Genomic DNA, 21,900 nt, shown 5'->3' on the forward strand with positions numbered 1-21,900 from the left:
TTAAATGTACACTATCTGCTACATGTGTGTATTTGTCTGTCTGTCTGTAAATCTTGTCTACATGTATGATTGCATTACAATATCAAAGAAAATCATTTGTGACAGTAATATGTGTAAACACCATTAACGGTTGCTTGACACTTGAAGTAAATCATCACTTTAAGATTTGTTTATTCTTCTTAAAGGATCCCCATAGTTCAGGAAGTAAGGGAGTTATACTTTTAGCCCTGTTAGTGGCATAGTCAAATATGAACCAGGCCCATGTCATTTGTCTCCCATCGCAGGCCTCCTCTCACCCCCTTGCCAGGGGTAGAGCCCTGCTGGGACGAGCCTGCCAGGAGCAGTTTCTTGCCCCCGCCCGCCAGCCCCCTGTGAGTGCCTGCCTGCACCCAGATACAGAGCGTGCTGCACCGCACTGCACTGGCTTGGCTGCATGGTTAATGCATTGCATAGAAATGATGAACCGATGATGACGATTTGCTGTAGTTGAGCCTATTTGCATGCACAGACTCTCACGCACCATGCAGGGATTTAAGGACATTAGATCAGCTGCATGTCAGGTTCAGTTTTGTGTATCTGAACTCTTTAATGTGTGTTACCTGATGCATTCAGGGACTGAGTAAGTGTTGACTATGCTGCTCCTGGTGTGGGCAAATGAGGCCTGGTTAGATTTCATCTGCTTTCTTCACATCACCATTTGGTGCAGCATATGGAAATTGGTCTTGTGTCTGCTCAAGAAGATGTAGATTCAATAGATCTGTGATATGGTTGTCATGGTTGTGTCATTGGTTCTCCACTCATCCTTTCATTCTGGCTCGGTTCATTAACTGCTCTGCTATCAGGATGCCTTCACCACTCTGAACTGCTCTCTGTCAAAATGTTGTTCATTATGGCTGCCTTGATGGAGTGTTTGGCTTTGTATTGTCTTATCTGTCTAGTTAGTTGCATCCATGCCTTTTCTTTTACAGCATCACAGTTCTTTTTTGTTGTTTTTGGACATTTTTCGCTCTTTCACTTTCGGGTTTCATCTGTGTCATGTTGATTTAAGCCCATGTCTTGTGTCTGCGTTTCTTACAAGGTTATCTTCGGGGAAGATAAGTCCAGAGAGCTCCCCTCCATCTCGCCCCCGCTCCCTTTCTTCAGAGGGTTCACACGGCCCAGGCCTATACGTCAGGAAGCTGCCCAGCCCTCTTCGAGAAAAAGACAAAGAGCTCTCCTTCTACAAGAAAACCAAGCGTGCCATAGCCAGCAAGAAATACAGTGTGTCCAAGCACGAGGCCGAGGTCACCACACCAATTGAGCTGATAAGTCGCGGCCCTGACGGGCGCTTCGTCATGGAGACCAGCCCTCCGCATCCACGCCGCATCCACGGCTTTCCCTTCGCAGAGGAGTCTGACATGTACCCTGAGTTCCGGCAGTCTGATGAGGAGAATGATTTTGACCCTGGGCCTCTGCCGCCCATCATGCCCACGCTGCGGCCCCAGCTCTCCCCAACGTCCTCCAGCCTGGAGTCAACGCAGCCCCCTACCTACAGCCCCCGCCTACACAGGCCCATGGAAGGTATGAGCTTTGCAGAGGGCAGTGCACTTCACGCCTCAGGGCAGGCCCCCGCCTCCCGCTACAGGGGCTTTCCCCAGGGCCCATTCTATGGGTACTTAGGCAGCCGCGGTGAATCAGGGATCCCACCTCCATTCTACATGCCTGACATCAGCCCGCGTAGCTCTGCTCTGTCCTCCCCCCCAGGCACCGCCGAGGGGCCCTTTGGTTACCCCTCCATCCCTGAGGAGAGCGGCGAGATGGAGCACCATCAGTACACCGCCTCAGGCCATTCTCTGTCTCACACACACAGCCCTCCTCGCTCACCTGAAAGCTGGCAGCCTCATGAGCTACCCTTCCTGGGCCTAGAGGGTCCACGGTTCATATACCCCCCACACCATCCCTTACATCATCCCCAGGACCTCCCTGACCCACCCCCATACCCTCCTCACACTCTCCCCCCAAGCCGCCTACACTTCTCCTCCCTACAAGATCCGACCAGCCCTGGACTCCTGCAGCTGGAGGTTCCTGTGGCTCCCCCACACGGCAGAGACAGGCCCCTGGGGCCTCCGGTTAGGCGTTTAGCTATGCAACAGGCCCAAAGTCTCGGCCAGCTCAGACACACGGCCCACGGTGTGGGTGTACCAGTGTTGCCTTACCCTGACCCGGCAGCCCGTGCAGGGAGCCCAAGCACAGCCCCCAGTAGTAGCCCTCAGTCCTGGCTCAGCCCGAGGGCAGGGCGCCGGGCAGACCCTAGTCTACCCCCGCTAGTTCTCCAGCCCTCCCGTCTCTCTCCGCTCTCCCAAAGCCCTCTCAGCACCCAGCCGGGCTCCCCGGATATTTTAGTGCGTCCCCCTCCACGCCCTGGCATCCTCCGCACCTCTCGGTCTCTGGAGATGCCGGAGATCACCCTGCAGCCCTCGGCCACAGTCAGTTTCTCTCGGAGGTCCTCCCTGACCGCCTCCCCCACTCAGAGTCAGGCCGCCAGGCACCCCAGCCCCAGTTACCACGCCCACATGTCGTATGCCTCCACTGCAGCCAGTTACCCCTCGCAGTCCCCCTCTCCCCCTCTGGAGGGCAGGGATGTATTCGGGCAGAGGCCATCCCAGAGAAGGACAGAGGAGGAGATGCTGCCCTCAGAGCCCTCTCAGCTCCAGATATCAGCCTCAGGGTAGGTGATCCACTCCAGTAGAGAATAGTCACATGTTTATTTAAAGGGGAGACTTGTCTCCTCATCTGCTCTCTATTTCAAATATCCTCAGTATTTATCCACAGTTTTACTTTGATGTCTCCATTTAGACATTAATAAGATGCATATTGTACTTTAATATGCAGAGGGCATGTAATAGCATTTAGCACACATTGTATCAATTCATAGAAATAACAGTTAGCTAAAGCATGTGAAAGCTCAATTTAATAGTGTTTTATTGTCTCATTTGATAGCTCATATTTAGTTTTATGATAAAACATGATAAAAAATAAGTGTACTTTAAAAAACAACCACTACATGAACATATAGATGAAGGTTAAGCTGTAAAACCACAGGTTTAGTGTTTTTTTTATGCTGTGCTGTTTCTTTTGTCTTTAACTTTGAACACTGAAAGTTTGCACTGGATAATTAATATTTCACAGCTGGAAATATTTAATCCAATTTACCTTTTAACTAAATAACAAAGTGAAAGTGAATCACTAAAAAAAAGTTCATGTCATGCTCAGTTTAAACTATCGATGTACTTCATGAACATCCGAACACTATTATAGTATTACAGGCACAGAAAATGGTTCCTAATGATTTCATCTATTTTGGTAGTAGCCATTAGTCCAGCTAAAAAGAATGGGTTGCCAGGTTGGAAAAAAATACACCTGATAAGTGGCAAATAAAGTGTTCTAGTCATAATCATAAATAAGAGTAGGAAATGGGTAGGCCTGCAAAATTCAAGAAATCTGTAAATGTCTACCAGGATGTTCTGTAGGCCTAAGCTAAGTACTAACAGAGGACAAACTGGTCAGATTCACTCGTCTACGCCTCACTAACCTTGCAGATTCTAAGTTCCTGGGTGAGTTTCTTTGAAGATTGCGAATTTAGCCTTAACAGCACTTCCAGGTGGGGCCCCTCAGTGCTTTGACTGGGTCAGCTAGGCTTCACCTGTGCTCACACAGGCAATCCAGATGGGGATACAATAGTAAACATGGGATTGAAGGATCCCAATGGGGCCAGTTTTAACCCAGATGGTGTAACAATTTTTCAACAGTGCCCACTTGCATTAAGCCAAAATCATATGTGCTGACTGTGAAGAAAGTAGTCTTTAAGGCCCGGTTCATGCTTCTGTGTTGGCTAAATTATGTGATGGCCAACACAGTCATGAGCCCTATATACTTCTATGTCAGTGAGCCCACGTCGCCCTGCAATATTCCTCCAAAACACAAGAGGGCATTGACGATTCTATGTTTGTCCAATGGACCATTTTCAGTCTGGCTAACATGTTTTTACACTTTTAAGAGCATTATGTTGGACTGAAAATGTTACATATTGCCATTTATCATTTACTAATAAAAGGAATGGTACAGAGATGTCAGAGGAGATTAAATACAAGCTGATGTACCTGAATCCAGGAAGCACGATTCAGCTGAGCTGACCAGTCACACGGCCTGCAATCCCTGTTGTTTTGATGCGTAGTTACATATAAGAAAAGGTTCACTTCAGGCTACATGCGTTGATACAAAAATGCTTCAATTCGTCGATTTGCTGAGAACTCAATTTGTCTCTGCAATTCAATCTGTCAAATCATTGACCATTCAATTGGTCAATACACTGACAATTCATTGATAGTGTGACCATTCATATTGCCAATACTGCGCCGAGGTTTTTTTTGTCAATACTATGTCGACAATCCTATTCGTCGATATGACTTCAGATTTGTTGCACAGGTATAAAACAGGCTTTGGGGGCCTCAAGTAGAGAAGTGTTGCCTTGGGCTTAAAATTTGTATTACTTACAGCACAGACCAGACCATGTTTTTCTGATTTTTCAAGCTTTTCATCGGAAGCTTAGCCTTAGAGTCACTTGCCCAAAATTGGTAAGAAGATCCTTTAGGATAAAGGCAAGTTTTTCCTGGCAACCTAAAAGAAGATGTCATACCCTTTGAAAGTGGTTTAAATTATTAGTTACTGATTTAGTCAACATTAAAAATACAGTTCCGTTAAATAAAAGTAGTATTTCAAGCCTAAAAAAAGGCTCATTAAGCAAGTATTTCCTTATGGCATCCAACAACTCACAAATTAGCCTCCCAAAATACAGATGATTAGGTTTAACACAGGAAAATTGTGCTTATTGCCTACATGAAAACACAGCTGAGACTTATACAGTTTAGTACCCCTCGGCATTTCTTTGCTGCACACTTTCCTGCGCCCCCTCACACCCACCTCACAACCCTAGAAGCTACAATCACACAGTGGCTACAGCCATGAAGCAGGGACTTGCTCCTGCACTATCACTGGCCTTTAAGGGAAGGTAGCTTATAGGGCTGCTGCTTTATAGAGGGTAAGGGTCTTACGTGATTTGTTTTTGATTGATCTCAGCTATCTGGGCAGCGTTGTGACCCGGTCCCCTACGCCGCAATAGGTAAGGGTCGGACCCATGTCTGAGAGGGGAGGGGTCAGCAGGGGGAGGGCTCTAATCACTCTCTCCTTTAAAGGGGAATCGCTTTGGGTTGTGCCTCTGTGCTGGATTCAAGTGAAGTATGACTAATGGTAATAATGACTGCAGGACACATTTGTCAATACATGTTCACGGCACAGTAAGCCTGCTGTGGTGTAGGCTGCAGTAATCAGGCTTGTGAGCAAGCAGGAGGAGTGGTTTTGGACTGTGGAGAAGCATTTTTGTCTTTTGATTGTTTAAACAGACATGTTTCCCTGCACCAAAAAAAGAGAAAACACCTAAAAAAAGCCTTGAATCAATAGAGGACGCACATGAATGATAGCTGGAGTATTCCCCTTTAAAGTTTTGTTCCATGTGCAAAATGCCATGCATGCATTCTCTAAACTTCTCTCTACGACCAAACAAATAACAACAATTTTCAAACTAAATTCTTTGTCACATTTGTTGTCCTAAGTGCTTTCGTTTCTCTGTCATGTGACTGTTTTTTAATGGCCATTTCCTCTTCCTGTCATGTGACTTGTTCTTTAACGGCCATTTCCTCTTCCTGCCATCTCCTCCCGTCAGCATGGTGAAGCCTCTGTACGCAGTGTTCATGTTTATGAAAGTGTGCTGTACAGTGTTTCTGTTTATGGAAATGTATTTAACATGCTGTGGTTGATGCTCTGCCCCACAGTTGATGTAATGATGGAAAGATGCTCTATCTGTTCAGGAAGTCTTACGTTTGTCTCCCCCCCTCTGCTAATGGCTCTCAATCTCTCTCTCCACAGTGACAAGTGATGGACAGCGTCTCTAAAGCTTTGTGTTTCTATACCTTTTGAAAAGAGATGTTTAGCTCAACAACCTGACTTAACGATGCATTAAGTCAGGTTTTGATGCTGTTTGATTTCAAGTCTTTAAAAGGCAAAATTAAGCCTCATTAACCTGATTGTTAATGCCGAGTTTTTGAGGTATTGAATTTTACTAAAATGCATCTCTCTTTTGGAGATGGACCACAGAACCAGAGTATTTGGTACGAGGTAAAACTGCATAATGTGACAGCGCAGAAACTTAAATTTGATGTGACTATATTGATTTGCTGACTGATCATTGATTATTTTTCATCAAACGTAGCATGTATCACTCATGAAATGAAAATAGTTCCCCAAGGTCCATTTAAACCCCCCTGCACACATTCTTAACTAACATTTTAGTACCCAATTACTTGCTGAGGTATCTGGAAAAAAGTGTTATTGGAAGATTTTTGAAATTGAACGAATATACTTTCATGCCTTTGGAACAGTAATTTCACGTTCCAGAAATTATTTTCATTTGATGAGTTTTATACAGCAAATAGAGCGATATTGCCCATTCTTCTGAAGCAGTCACTTATTAAAGACCCAAACCAGCGAGAGCTCATGTTTCAATTCATCCCAACCCCTGAAACTTTTTTTTATCCCCTCTCCAAGACTTAATGTGCCCTTGGTTTTTGAATTCTGATAATAAACCTAAATTTAGAAAGCTCTGTGATGTAAATTACTGACCTTTCACCTCTTTTGGAGTCTTTTTATTCATAATTCCAAGCAATGGACTGGGTCTTTAATGTACTGATTGTTTGAGAGGGCTCGTATTAGCCAATAAATTCACCCAAACCACTGCCATCTTATATCTACTATTCTGTCCCTCTCTTCTCCTCCTCTCGCTCTTTCTGTGTGTCTAACTTTTGTCATCCATCAATGCAGATAGAAAGTGGAATTCATCCTTTTAGAGAAAGGGCTATCAGCTCATAATGTCATAAGCTACTGGAGATAGAAATGCAAAGCAACATTCTTTTTGATTTCTGAGATGAGAGCGAATTAGACTGTTGGATTAACACAGAGCAATGTATGCTGTGCTGTCTCTGCTCTTCCCAGGGAACCTCTAGGTGCGTCTAGTGATCCTGCCGGGTCTGAGAGCTTACCAGCACTGCTACACCACTGTATTACTAAAGCCAAGGGCGTGGCCGCCAACAACAACAACAACGCAACCTCCGCAAGGAGAACAGGTTTGTCTGAGTGTTAAAGCGAAGGTGCACGGCAGAGATATTGACACGAGTTGGTGTTGTGTTACTTCTTGTGCTTCTCTCCTCCAGGTGTGTGTCCCTCTCAGACCCAGCAGCAATCTCAGACACCCCAAGAGGGAGAGGAGGATCTTGGCCTCCAGAGGAAGAGGAAAAGGCAGAAGAAGAAGAACCCCTATCACTATTTGACCTCCTTACTGCACCGCAGGAAGTCCGAGGAGGACCAGACAGGCATTCTGGCCAGTGCAGACTCTGAGGGCCCAAATTATGGGACTCTACGCTGACCTGCGCCCACCAAGCCATTGGACTCGACTAAACCGACCTCCCCTGATTAGAAAAAGCTAACCTCAGCTCTCCTTGCTCCAAGCAAATACATTTCTTATAATCTCTAAAAAGTTCATCATTTTAGGAGCGGGGGAAACATCCAGCTGAATACTCCGGGAGGTTGGAAATCTTATTTGAAGACAAGAACAATGGCTTTTCCTAGTTGTTACCACTACTTGTCTCTGAGGAATTTGACTTGAAAATGAACATATATAATGTAAATAACTAGTAAAACAAGGGAATTAAGCTTCCTCCTACAGTAATAAAAATGTGTTGGTTGAGTATGTCACAACACGTTGAAGATTTTTCACTCACTGGTCATTGAGGGGTCCATATCTTTAGGTTTTTCAGTGATACAGTGTACTGTGAAGCCTGGTGCGTCCTCAGACTGGGACATGAGTCTACCTTTCCTACAATACAAATAGTGTCAGTATTTAAACACAGGGTTCTTACCACAAAATATACCTCAGAGTAAACGCAGAGTTGCTGTAATTCTTGTGGTATACTGTACGTACTTGACCTTTTTACATATGAAACGTATGGTTAAAAAGGTTTATATCACACACACACACACACACACACACACACACACACACACATACACACAGACACACACACATTCACACACAACGCTCATTCAGACAGATAATATGGCCTAACTTGATCTAATTTAGACGCTTTTTTAATTATCAGTAATTGCTGGCATTTTGTGTTTGTTTTAATCATGACCCAACGCCAATCACTAGAGGACTGTCTTAATTTTAGTACTGGACGGCTCAGTGTGTTTACACTCATCGTCAAAGCATCATGTTGTTTTTTTTTTACAGATTATAGCCTTCATGAGGAAATAGTTGGGACCAGCTTATCAGAGGTTGGACTTGTTGGGTTTAGAGGAACAGGGTGATGAATTGTGAGGTGTACTGTAGTTTGTATTTCATTATCAAGGAATCATTTGTGAAATGTGGCACATCTCGAGGTGCCTCTTTTTTGCCTTTTCTCTCTTGTTTTTTCTAACATAAACTGCCTTTTTCCTTCGCCTTCTCATATTTGTCTCTTTGGGGGAGTGAGGGACTCCGATACGATGTGTGTTTTTACTTTCTCTGCCAAGGACACATGAGAGAAAACGCTACAGAGGATGCATAACTTGTTTTTTGTTCTGTTTTTATTTTTTACATGATGTATCTTTAAATGGGTACCTGCTTCAGCGGTGTGTATCCAAGTCCTAGGAAGGAATCAGAATACCCAGAAAAAAAAACTAGACTCAAAAAGGATAATAAATCAAGTGGAAAAGTACAGAGGTGCTGTACATGTTCAGACAAATGTTAATGTTTAACACAAATGTCTAAAAGAGAATGTGATTGCCTCATAAAGCTCTTCAAAGCAATGGGAAACCTTCAAACAATGGCCACCCTGACTGTTTATCTTTAACTGTATATTACTTGCTAGCTACTTCTCTGTACGTTTGTTAATTTTTCAACACTAACCGATAATGAATGTATGTTTTTCTGTACAGGAAATGAATGTCCCGGTGTCACAGTACATTGAATGACCCATTACAATGTTTTCAGTGAAGCTGCGATTGGTGAGATGAGCAGCTGGCACCAAAATTCAAAAAAACGTTTTCACTTCTCTGTCACAACTGACCTGAGCTCCCTTTTGTTCCGACGGCTACGAAAAACTAGGTTTCTTTTTTAAAAGGCCAACACCAGTTCAAAGACACACCAAATATGCTCGAATCTGCTACAAACAAATCAGAGGTCCTCCGACAAATATCCACATGAATGAATCGACTCAATGTCTGCTTAATGAAATCTCTTTTGACAAGTGAGAAAGTGATGATTGCCTGAAAAGTGAGCGTCAAAGAACATATTCTACTTTAACAAATTGGTTTCATGTACAGTAAGATATTAGGGGAAAAAAATCTATATTTGTTATGTACTGTACATGGTATGTATTGTATTTGTAAAGATAAATCAAACCATGTTTTACAGGAATAATGTCTTAAGAAGATGTATGAAAAGATGGGAGGGATCCCGAGGAAAATTAGATTATATATAAAAGTATTTGCTTACAGTACGGCTTTAAGTGGATAATGTTTCTAAAACATTTTAAGGTGCCTCATTTGTCATATTTTAGCAGACATTATTTTATCTGAGAAGAAAAGAAACCTTAATGTTAGCACCGTATGATGTATTCTCGCCATAGCCCGCTGGCTGCACAAGTTAAGTAGTATTTTCTCTGATGTATAGTACGTGAATGCCCATTGGACAAAGCTTTAGAAGCAGAAGTGTGTTGCCCTCTATAATACTAATAATATTCCTGGAACAAAGTGATAATGTATCTGCCCATTCATGAGCACACATGTAGAGTCACTCCAGATCTGTCGCCTTCAGGAGTCCAGAGCAAATAAAACTGAGGGAAGTGTTTTTTCTAAGAGTCACAGACATGCTATAGTCATGTACAAACCGTGCTGTGGAGGAAATTGTGTTTACATTAGTTTGATACAGAAACGTGTGATAGGGCATAGTTGCTTTGAACATTACGACTTGGTGCTATGTTTAACTCTGTGGTGCTGTAGATTAGAGGTCTAAAGATTTTCTTTTTTATGTTTCCGAAAGCAACTCTTTTGGGCCCTGTGTGTTTGAGCAACTAAACTAGCTCTGGTAGACACTATCGGTCCTTATTATAACAGTATCATGGTGTGATGACAGTGATAGACAATACTGGAAAATAGTAGTATAACCTCAAATAATAGAGATTTTGTGACATTCAAATGAACTCAAAGATGACCTGTTTTCTATAGTGTGTTTGCAATGTCTGTCTGTGCTTCCAAGGTACCCTCTCTAAAGTATATCTGTGATGGTATTGAGAATATTAACCCAGCCTAAAGAGGAGAAACATTACCTGATTTAGATTAGTACACACCACAGGACACATGGGAGGGAATCTGAGAGCATTGTCAGGTCATGAGAAGGGGGAAACTTTCTCCACACTTTCTGTAGGTCTACCATCTTTGGTTAACAGCACTGTTTTTCAAGCACACTACTGCAGGGAGGCGAGAAACCGTCTCACATCATCCCACCACTGTTTTTTGACAGTAGATTTCCTACTAGTACTGTACAGTATAGCCATGAGTAGTCATCAGACCACATTTGTATTTATTACTGCTGATTCTCCTGGTTGAAAGGTATTGATTGGGAAGGCTCATTTATCCTCCACGTGGGTTTTTACGAATGGATGTTGTCTTCCGGGCTCTTTTTGCATATTCAACAGAAACATGTACAGTGTTTTAAGAGGGCTGCTTTGGACGTACTGTTAGCTCAGTTTTAATTTTTTCTGTTTCAGTTTGATTTTCAATTTTTCTGCTTACAGCTTTTAGGGCATCTCTAGGTGCTGGTAGGATGATACTTAGAACCAATTTGATTTTTTATTGTATTAATCTTGCATGTAGAGACAATACAAAAAAAGAACAAAAAAACGCCTATTTAGCAATCATTCATGGACATCTGAGCTGGTTGTTATTGGACGGAAAATAGAAATATGTAGTATTTTCTATATTCTCTGTTTTTTCATGTGTACCAGCACTGAGAAACTAGAATGTATTATTATTATCGTAGGCTACAATAAGCACTACATTGTTGACTGTTTTAGCTGATGCTCATACTCAAGCAAACCAAGTAGTGCTTAAAAAGGAAGAAAATTTAATACATTTCATTTCATTGTCATCCACTGAACTCTGTGCTGTACATCACATGTTTACATTCTGTATTATATGTTGTTTATTCTGTTTTTTTTGTACATAATTTGTCTCCATGATGGTCTTTAATGTTCATATGTAAATAATTCAGAGCAAAAACATTTTTTACTTTTCTCTTTTTTAAAATGATAACCTGATGTTTCTTTTTAGTCATTTTTTAGACTTGTCTTTCTGTTCTGTCACTACATCAGGCGTTACGCTTCACTTAACTTCTTTTGTGAGCAATTAACTCATACTGTATGGTGCTGTACCAAAGCCTTATGTATAATATTTGTATTACTTTTCTCTCGTTTGCCACTGCTGTCCAGTGAATTCTGTATCGTCTGAGATCATGTCTTACTCACTCTTCATGTTCAACTGCCATGGATCTCCTTTCTTTTTTGAGTAAACAGAAACCTGAATGAACTATGATGTAAAAAAGAAAAAAGAAAAAAAAAAACGCTCACAGCCTGTTACCAACTGGCTGGAATTTAAAGTGACAGTCGCCATAAAAAGCCTTTATAGGGAAAACGCACAGGCTCACTCCTGGTGGCTCATCATGACGTAGACATGGGCCTAGCACATGATCTATGCTCTATCTATGGCATGTCTGTGAGAATATGAAAGCAGTGTTGTATTCATGTCACCATATCATTTCAAATGCTTAGTCCCATACGAAAATTTTCCTCTCAAATTTTTGTATTTTGATATAATAAAAAAATCAAAAGAGGTTTTATTTTTCTTGTGGTTTTGTTCCTTTCATTGGTCTGTGTAGGGAGGAGGGTGTAGTTCATGTGCTGAACACAGGGTGTAAGTGTTGGGCAGAGGGAGGGGAAGATAGCGTAGCGATAGGAGCAGCCTAATCATGTTAGGGCTTTTTGTATTTAGATTTTAGGACAGCAGGTTGGGAGTTTTATTGTCATAGAGCCACATGAAAACACAGCAGTTGCCTAATATTTCATCTGATGGACAGAAATCAATTTTCATGTGGACTGTTGAGGAAAATCCCAGCCTGCTTTAAATGACTGCATGTTGATCAATGATTAATGTTTTGACCGGAGCTCTGCGGTCTCCACCAAAAGGTTAAGAAATGAATAGCACGGCAGCTGAGCCAAAACAAGGAAAGCAAATATCATGAAAGAGGATGAGGTCTGCCCGACTGACCTTTGAGCTTTTGTTCAAATTCACCCAGGGCAGGCTGAGAAACAAACAAATAAGCAGGTATTTGCATTCACCTGAGTATGATGAATGGTGTGGTTAATCCTCTGGTTACACACACTGACCTTAAGAGGGCTGGTCACATAGCTGCATCAAAAGGCCCCATTAGCAGATAAAAATACATACATTTTCTTGAGTTTTTCTGTCATTTAGCCACACATTTGAAACTACATAGTTCACCTTTAAAATGTCTAAAGCTTTGGCTTTGACTCGTTGTTGTCTATTTACTTCACCTTATAAAATGTTTCACAATTTTCTAGAAAGCAGATGAGAAACCTAACTTTGAAACATGTTATTGAATTCACACTTTCACTATTGACAGGATAATATTTTATAAGACCAGTTCCAGCAGTTGTTAAGCTTAGTCTGCAAACAGTGAGAGGCTAGCTAGCATAGCTTTGCTCACAAAGTTACACAGAAGCCTCAGCAACAGTTAAGCTCTTATTAAAAAAGAAGAACACACTTTTTTGATATTTTTTCCCTTCTTCTATACTTTAAACTGTATGAATATATAAGTTCTGTGTGCTTACTTACCTCCAGTGAGTTTAGCAGCACATCCTCATGGGGGTCGTCACTGTTAGCTTGATAACCAAGTGAGACTTATATTGCTGTTGTCTCCAATTTGATGCAAATTTTCATCTTGAGGGCTTTAAAAGTGAAAGCGAGCTCATGTTTCACTTTTTAGAGTGCTTTTGCTATGAGAAGATTTCCCTCTTTTTTTTTGGTCTTGTTATGCTAAATTATTCTTGCTACTATTGCTTTGTATGAGCTAGCTAAAACACAAATGCTAACATTGTCCACAAATGTTGACATGTTGCTTCAAGAAGCAGCAAATGTCGATTAATTTTGGTAATCCTTTAGAAACAGGGTCGAAATGTTAAATAATCTGGTTTATGAATGAAAAAAAAATCTTATTAGTCGGCACTTAAAAATTGTGTTGTCTAATGATACAGACCAGAGAAAATTATTCTACCGGGGTGAGCAGTGAGAGCTTAATTTACTATTATCTCTCTCGGTGGACATGCACAATAAGATGATATATGAGGATGAAGTGGTTTGCCCACCAGGTTTCACTCCTCTCAGTGCTATCTCCCCACCTACACTACATGGTTATGTAATTCCGTACCAGCCATTACCTAACACCATACAATTTGCCAGATGGGGCTTCTTGGGCTTGGGGATACAATCAAACAGGGGCTCCGTGCGTTCTCCCACGCCTACCTCATACTCGGGTTCTTGACATTGAAAAGGTCTGGGAACCCCTGGGGCTAAAATCATCCCTGGCGCGAGCACGAGAGGAAGTGTGCGCGCTCCCGGCGGCGAGTGCAGATTCCCAGCAGCCAGTCAGACACAGTCGCGGCTCTCCGGGATGACTCCCACACTGCCTCAGAGATGTCGCACCCCAGCACAGTTTCTACCCTAAAAACCATCTACCTCAGGTGATCTACTGGCGCCTGTGATCGAGCGAGTGTTTGTCCGAGATGAGCGATTCTGCAGTGCGATGCTGACAGCATGTTCCCTCGTCGAGAAGCTCCGCGCTGTGCAGCATAGAGGAGGCAGCAGAGAGGAACAACGTGCAGTTACAGGTGAGCCGCTTGAACCGGGGTTGTGTCTTCGTACGCAGATACAAACTAGACAGCAGATTGAACTGTTGTCACTATCCTGAAGGTGTCATCCTAACCTCTGATTCAGGCGTTTATTCTATGTGAATGATAAGCCAGTCGACTAGGGAGCTGAAAAAGATCTGTACATGGGTGTACGTGTGTGTGGGTGTGTGTGTGTAAATGCATGAAGCTGACCAGGCCCAACAGGTCAGAGTACACTTGATGGTAAACTTTTTTTTTCCCTCAGTGGTTTCCAGTTCAGACCAGACTGGTTTTAAGAGCACTGTCTTTTGCTTCAAGATTGATTGCATCACAGGTTATGAAAACAAATCAGTGGAGAGGATTTGAGGGCAGTTTTAATATTAGCATAAAAATCAAGGTCTGGAAATATTTTGCAATCTAGGGCAACACCTCTGCAAAGTGGTCTTTTGTGATATATTTTGTCACCTAAAACTAAATGTGTTGAAATTTAATTTCCAGTGAAGACTACAGAATGCACAGCTCTGGTGTGCGTGTAGGAGCTTTTTAGGAGAGAATATGAGTACATGTTCAGAGTTACATTATGTAATACGGTCTAATAATACTGTACAGTCGCAGCCTCAGAAAATGAACACATGGTTGATTCAACATGTGTCACAAAGCCAAAAACAAGCATTAGAAACAGAAGTTGTTGCATGGATGTTGTTTTAGCTTCCATTATTCTGAATCTTGCTTTTCTACGTGTGTGTTTGTAACACCTGCTGTATTTATCCAGTGAGAAAGTGACACAGCTGCATAATCTAGAATATAATCACAGTCCTCTGCCAGAGTTATTTGTCCCACTTGGTAGATTCTTTCTATTTACTAATGCATGTATCCCAGCTTGAGGAAGTACATCTGTGCGAAAAACAGAAAGGCCTTTAGTTTACTGCAAGACTTAGGTGGCAGATCGGCTTGTTGATTAAATATTTGGGTCTTTGTTGTGGACAACTTAATCGCCCTGCTGTTCATCCAACTCTCGTGCCCTTCATCCGGGATCAGTGTGAAACTGAAGGTTGCAGGACAAAGATTGAGCCGTGGCGGCAACTCACTGTGTGATGAAATAAAGTTAATCTCACTCTGGTCGATTTCAAGAAGATTACGGGGTCAAACGACTCCACCTCTTCCCCTCCTCCACCCCGAAAGAGAGAGATGAGTGATAAAGCTCCAGTATAGAGTAAAAAAAAATGCCTGCATTGTGGACAACTGAGAAAGCAGCAGCTGCTGCTGCAGATTTAGAATCTGGGTCCTGTAAAGGTGGAGGAGCAATGATGTCATTGCCTCTGGCACATGATGATGATGATGATGAAGAAGTTTCTGATGTCAGCTGTGGTGATGCTGCTGGTGGTGGTGGTGTTGTTTCGAAGCATGTGTTGGTCCAAGGTTTTATCTTAGGCCTCATTTCCTTCCTCGTGCCACCTCATCCTCAGTCTGGAGGAGCATCAAGTCACGATGGATGGGAGAGAGGTTACCATGGCAACCGTGGGCCCTTCTCCACTGCGTCTCTGGCTGGTGTTGACTGCATTCCAGGGCTCAGAGAGAGACGAGTATGAGACCAACTTTTCTCTTTCATGGGCAACACTGTCCTGTCGTATCATATGAGGGAGATGATTACTTGACTTGAGTAAATAAATCCAGACTTATATAAGGTTGGTTAAAGCTAATTTCTGAAATGGATAACAAATCAGAAGCTTGTGTAATAGGCACAGATCCCCCACACTCAGGATAATAATCTAAATCTGAAGTAGAGCTTCATTAAGCTGGTTGTTTTGGTTTTCTTGAAGCTGTCATCTGCATCTCAGGCCCAACAGACAGCTGTTAGCTTAGCCCAGAACAGAATGTCTGCTAATATCGTTGTTTTGATCACAGCAGAGCATTGAATCAGTGAATGAGCAGATATTTCTCTGCTCTTTAGATGATTCACTGTATGTAAAAATAGACAAGATGTCACTGCTGCCTCCCATTGTGCAAAAGTTTAGCCAAAATCTTCACCCTGTCCTATGAGAGCCTCTACTATATTAAGTTGACAATGTTTCTGGAGCCAGAGTGTGTACAGTAGGGATCAGCTGGTGGAGCTGCAGTACTGAAGCCACACCCATCTCACCACCAAAGGCACACGTTTAACTATCCAGTGAAAATAAAGAGATCCTTCATGTCATGTTCATTCTACAGCAGAAGCTTCTTAAGTTGGTTCAAAGCTAAAACCCATGTTTCTACTTTGCTCATCACACAGCACACAGTGGCTGCTGGAGTTCAGTTCATCTCCAGTCCAGAGCTGACAGTCATATGGCTTTGTTTACCTTTTCCTTCAGATCGAAAAAAATCAAAACAAATCTTTAAATGCTTAATAAAAAAACTTTAAAGAATGCTTTCTTAAGACATACTTCTTGATGTCTTCTTAAAACGTATAGTTTGAGTACCATTGTAGTCTGCTTGTTACAATCACCTTTATTCAAAGAGGACAGGTCAGTGGATAGAGTAGAAAACAGGGCAAGAGTGGGAAAGCTGCACAGGTTGGACATAAACCCTGGTCAACTGCCCGAGGGCTGCAGACTCTCAAACAGGGCGTGCGACCGAAACGCTATGCCATAACAGTGCCCTGTTTCTTCTGATTATTTAGGAGCTATCATCAGGGCTGGGACAAAATATTTATATGCAAATATGCGGGGGCTAAATATAGAGATTTTAAATAAACAGATAAGTTGCATGAGTGTTAGTATATTGACCTAAGAGAAGGCGGATGGCACATATGCCCATTTTTTCCTTTTCAGATTGGATGCGACATGTAGGTCATTTCAAGTAGGGCTGAACGATTTTGGAAAATAATCTAACTGCGATGTTTTTAGACCAATATTGCGATTGCGATTTAGCATACAATTTTTGGGTGGGGACGTTTATCTTCTGCATTGTTCACTTAACACAAGTTTTAAGTCATTTTATAGTATGACTAACACGACAAAAGATACTGTTAACATTTAAATAAGCTTTTTTTGCATTTCTTCATTGAAAAAGAAAAAGGAACTCTGTGAAATTTTACTTAACTCCAGTTGTCAGTATGAGTAACAAACCATACAGAATAATGTGATCAAAGAGTATGGCTCTACAATCTACTGGATGGATCTTTGTAGCTCACAGGCTTTTTTTGCCAAAAAAAACATCATTTTGACTTTTACTGGTTTTAAGGGAGAACAAGTACAAGTTACTACATTCCCTCCAGGTCTGTGTACGTGAAACTTTGCAGCCTTTGCGATTTGAAAATTGCATTCTATTACATTGCGATGTCGGTTTAAAATCGATTAATTGTTCAGCCCTAATTTCAAGTGGTGTTATCCATCTTAACTGTCAAAAAGCCAATTGTAAAAAGAAGCAAAAATTGACACAAAATGTACGCAAAGTAAAAATTTCCCAAAAGAATGCATGTCATTCCCTCCATGTGTACTTCAGCTAATCACAGCACATTTCATGACTAACGTCTTAAAAACGATGACACTGTCCAAAGTTACCCTCAATCTCGCTTTAGGGCTTCATGTGCCAAAGGGTCCTACGTAGTAATTACTGCTGGTAATACTCAAAATGAGGTATCATTCCTTTCGTTCAACTTCAAAACTTCAGATATAGAATCTTTTAGCCCTTGGTTTGAACTTAAGGATGCAGCCAGCATACTCGTTATTTTAAAATTCAAGAAATGCTTTATCTCTCCCCTCTCTGTCTGGTATTCACGGCTGTATTAAAAAAAACCCAGTGAGCAGAGATTTCAAGAAAAAACACCCAAATTATTACAGAAACAGACCTAACCTCAAAACTTGCTCCAGTTAGTTTGATTGTTCCTTAATTAGACAGGTTAATTAGAGCCCATACGAAACAAAACACTCAACACCTGATGCTTTTGCATTTTCTCACCACCTGTTATCCATACAGTAAGAGTTATATTAGCTTATGTAGCAGATTTGTTTTCATCCTCCCTGTTCCTTTCCTCAGCTTTCTTACCTCCTCTCATACCTGGTAAAGAAGCTGTGACTCACTTCAGACGCATCTGCCATGTGTTCATATCTACAAATATAGGAAGCGGTTCCTCATGTCAACACACGAGCTGATACCAGTTTCATAAACAGCTTGCAAGATTGTGTAGGCTGGCCTATTTTCATAAGAAAAACACCATGTAGGCCATCTGATACCAGGGCAGCATCCTCCTGTGCTGTTTGAGTCTTATGACATCAGGGGAAGGTCTCTCTCTTTCTTTCTTCGCTTTGTGACAGGTGGAGGAGCGTCTGTATCGTCGGACGTTGAAGGCTTTTGTGTGGATGTGCCTGAGTTGCAGTAAATGTGGGCAACATCAAAGAGATTTCTTGTGCCACCTCGTTGACATTGCTCTTTTCTCACCTGTGATACTGCGCAGTGTCAGCATGTTCCACCCATTCATCACTGCCACGGTCAACAACACATATGGCACAAGATCACCCCTAAAAGTCTTGAGTTCTTTTCCCACAGCTATGATAGCCTGCTCTTTTTATAGCTCAGACTATTTGGGGCATTTCCAAAATAGTCTACTTTTGATGTATTGTACTGCTGCTTATAAGATCAGCTACTCATTCGTTTGTTGTCTCTTTTGCTCACAGCTCCTTTCAGTGAAGCCTTTCAGATAAAAACAAAAGCATTTTAGCATTGAGCCATCTTCTTTTGCAATGTGGAGTACGGCATGTTCCTCCACTTTAAAAGACTGACTGTCTGATGTGGTACAAGGTTGGACGTTTTACTGTGCACCACAAAACTTTTTTTCTTTATCACTGGATGCTTTGCTCCACTTAGGAATCTAAGTCCTCTATTAGTACCACATAACCAAAATATTGTGAATGAGGTAGAATAACCACCATTTCTAGATGACTACTGCCTTACCCTGCATATTTAAGCTCTACCAAAAAGCACTAATTATGTTACAAGTACTCCAGTCATTCGAGTTCTGCATAATTTTGTGACACTGCTCCCTTTTTTCACTGTACAAATTCTGCTTCCACAAGTACCTTCTGTAGCACTACTCCACGTTAAATTAATCGTCTGCCTGTGTAAGCTTTGGCTCCCCTCTGGCAAGGTGATAGTGTCTATTAGGGAGGAGATCCAGTAAGAGATGAGGACAGAGTGCAGCCCAATGTGGCCTGTATTCATGTCTGCCTGCTCACATTCTGCTGAGTCAGGAGGTTTTGTGGAAGTCCGTCAACAGCAACTCAATGAGGCTACGGGCCAGAGGGGCTGGTGGGAAACTGCTACTCCAGTAGTTGCTGATGCATCTACTTGTTACCCTGTTTTGTGCCCTGTCATTGTTTAACACTAATCAGGCTCAAACGTTTTGGAAAGTGGTTATGGGAAGCTTGTGGAGGAGCACTGAGGAGCGTCTTTTTTTTTGCCTCATCAGGACAATTGTATGAACCCACTGTTTACAGTACATAAAGAGAGGAGAAGTAAACAAGGAGTGTGCATAAGAGTGAAGGGTTTTAAGAATCAGTCTCCTTGTGGTTTGAATTAGATTGAGACACATGGAAAAATGTGACCATGAAAAAAAAGAAGGGCTGATAGCTGGCCTCTTCTTTGCAAAGGTTTGGGTTATTTTTCCCAAGTCATTGTCAATGGGAGCTAAATGATATGTGTCTGAACTCAAGCAACAACCTCTAGTGTTAAATATTAAACCAATGGGGCATTCAGTCCTTTTCCTCAGCCTGCAATACTGCAAACATGGATTTTCACTCTGCTGTTGCCAACAAGCTGTTATATGCTACATCCACTTATAACTGTCCAGTGACAAAGAATGAAACAATAATAACCCACACGGAATAAGACCCTATTGTTGCTCATGTGTCATAAAAGACTGGTTGAATAATCCCAATTGTGTAATAACAGATTAATTAAAGTGACTACATTTGCTGCCTTGTTGAATCACCTTTTAAGACATAGTATCATGTTAGCTAAAGATAAGATGAATTAAACTTAAATGAATGTCATCAACAAAATAAGACCAACATGTTTTAATGAATTCCACACATCTGATTACTATACCTGAATCTGTCTGTAAAGAAATGGTCCACTTCAAAAGTAGCACAAGATCTTCATGACACCTTCATCAGACTGAAGGAAAGAATGATGTCATTACAAAAAGATCTGATGTGGTTTTGAGACATATCGATAGAGTGGGTCTCAAATAACAAGGTCTGCTCATAGCTCCGCCCCTGAGAGGGCTCCAGAGGGCTGGCCAATCAGAGGGATGGGGGTATGTGGAGCAAGGAGTCTTAAAGACACAGCAGCTGACTTGAAGTGTTTTAGACGGGTCAGGTATTGGAGATTTCTTTCACTGTGAGAAAGATAAGGGTTTTGGGGCTGTAAATCATGTCAAGCTACTACAGGGTAACAAGAGGAATAGAATTAAGACTTAAAAAGGCACAATTCCCCCCTCTTTAAGTGCTTTAACACTTTAAATTATTATTTTTTTAAAACTTTATTTATCATGTAGGAGGCCACACAGCAGCTCCTTAGCAATGTGACCAGGGATTTGTTTTCCCTTGCAGTGCAATCCAGATGTGACATTTTCTGGGAGGCATCTTGGGCTCACGTTGAAGAGCTCATTATAACAGCAAGTTTTATTTTTATTTTTTTACACCCTGTTACAAAAAAAAAAGGTTCAGGTCTCGATATCTCATCTCTTTATTCCTTCAGAACAGCTGCACAGTGTTTGAATTTTTTATAACCCATCTGTTTTGATCAAATAGCTGGGAGCTAGGCGTTCTGCATAATTAGATACAATGAGGGGTGTTGGTGATATGACTGTCAGGTGGGCATGATGCAGCTGTTTGACAGGCAGTGAGGCAAAGGCTTTAACTCCACCCCTTTGTCAGTTTCTGTGTTGGCTGGAATTTAGTAGGAGTCAGGATTTCCAATCGGGCTACCGTCATCTTTGAGCTTTGTCACCCCACCTCAGCAACCAGAGATGTTACTGGGACTGGAGTAGTAACTTTTTTTAATGCAGAATAAAGTCTGAGTAAAAAACTGATAAAATCAACCACATTTATGACATTAAAGTAGGCTTGATAGTTTCATTATCAGATCAATTTTACTTCTAGTTTTAACAAATATGCAACATCCCACACCAATTAGACCAGCAAATGTGATTGACCAAAACGATGACCTCACTAAAACCACAAAAACAATTCTGGTCAGAAACACAAAAACAAGTCTCCATAGCGAGTACTCCCTGTTATGGAGTGCTATTTGGCCTTGGGTCATCTGTGTGTATGCTAGTTTGGAGTAATCAGATTTAACACAGGGTTACGCACCATGCAAGGCACAGTAGTGTGTGTCATTATGGTCTCTCAGTATGACAGATGTCAGCTGGAGCTAGCATGTACTCCCCCCAACAGTCCAGAGACGTGCAGGTTAGGAAGACAATGTGACTCAGAATAGCACGTGGATGTCCAAGTTATCTCGATTACCCGCAGGCTGAATGTGAATAGTTGTCCGTCTAAATGTGTGCGTTCTCCAGAGTGTACTCCACCTCTCCCCTGATGTGAGCCGAGGTTAGCTGCAGACTCTGGGATAAGGATGGATGAGCGCCACGTGAGCAAGACATAAAATCAAAGTCTTAAGACTTAATTTTGGCAGGAGGGCCCTCAAAGAGAGAGAAAGAGGGCCAAAAGATTAGGTAATGATGCCTGACCAAACTTAGAATGTGAGATTTTTAAAACATGCAGGTTTGCTGACAGAGTGAGCCTTTTTTGTCCTGTGGGTCTGA

At 41.9% G+C, this 21,900-nt stretch overlaps 2 protein-coding genes across 5 annotated transcripts in view; both read left to right on the top strand.

Moving 5' to 3' along the window:
* The window catches only part of igsf9ba (immunoglobulin superfamily, member 9Ba), an 82,066-nt gene extending 70,041 nt beyond the window's left edge, over positions 1-12,025 (top strand). For 2 of the 4 annotated variants that reach the window (XM_074680463.1, XM_074680464.1), the window contains exons 18-21: positions 285-371; positions 1,079-2,707; positions 7,084-7,214; positions 7,302-12,025. In XM_074680463.1, coding sequence (XP_074536564.1) covers positions 285-371; positions 1,079-2,707; positions 7,084-7,214; positions 7,302-7,513 — 2,059 coding nt within the window. In that variant the 3' untranslated portion in view covers positions 7,514-12,025. Of the gene's footprint in view, positions 1-284; positions 372-1,078; positions 2,708-5,115; positions 5,159-7,083; positions 7,220-7,301 lie in introns of those variants that run through there. The other 2 variants (XM_074680466.1, XM_074680465.1) reach the window with 2 other exon arrangements.
* Positions 12,026-13,659: 1,634 nt separating this feature from the next.
* The window catches only part of arhgap32a (Rho GTPase activating protein 32a), a 29,885-nt gene continuing 21,644 nt past the window's right edge, over positions 13,660-21,900 (top strand). The window contains exon 1 of the mRNA XM_074679455.1: positions 13,660-14,093. The gene's annotated coding sequence lies outside the window, so the exon portion shown is untranslated. The remainder of the gene's footprint in view (positions 14,094-21,900) is intronic.

Source organism: Halichoeres trimaculatus, unplaced genomic scaffold (genome assembly GCF_033239565.1).
Source record: "Halichoeres trimaculatus isolate MK-OKI-2021-1 unplaced genomic scaffold, fHalTri1.1 fHalTri1_scaffold_9, whole genome shotgun sequence".
Classification (NCBI taxonomy): Eukaryota; Metazoa; Chordata; class Actinopteri; order Labriformes; family Labridae; genus Halichoeres; species Halichoeres trimaculatus.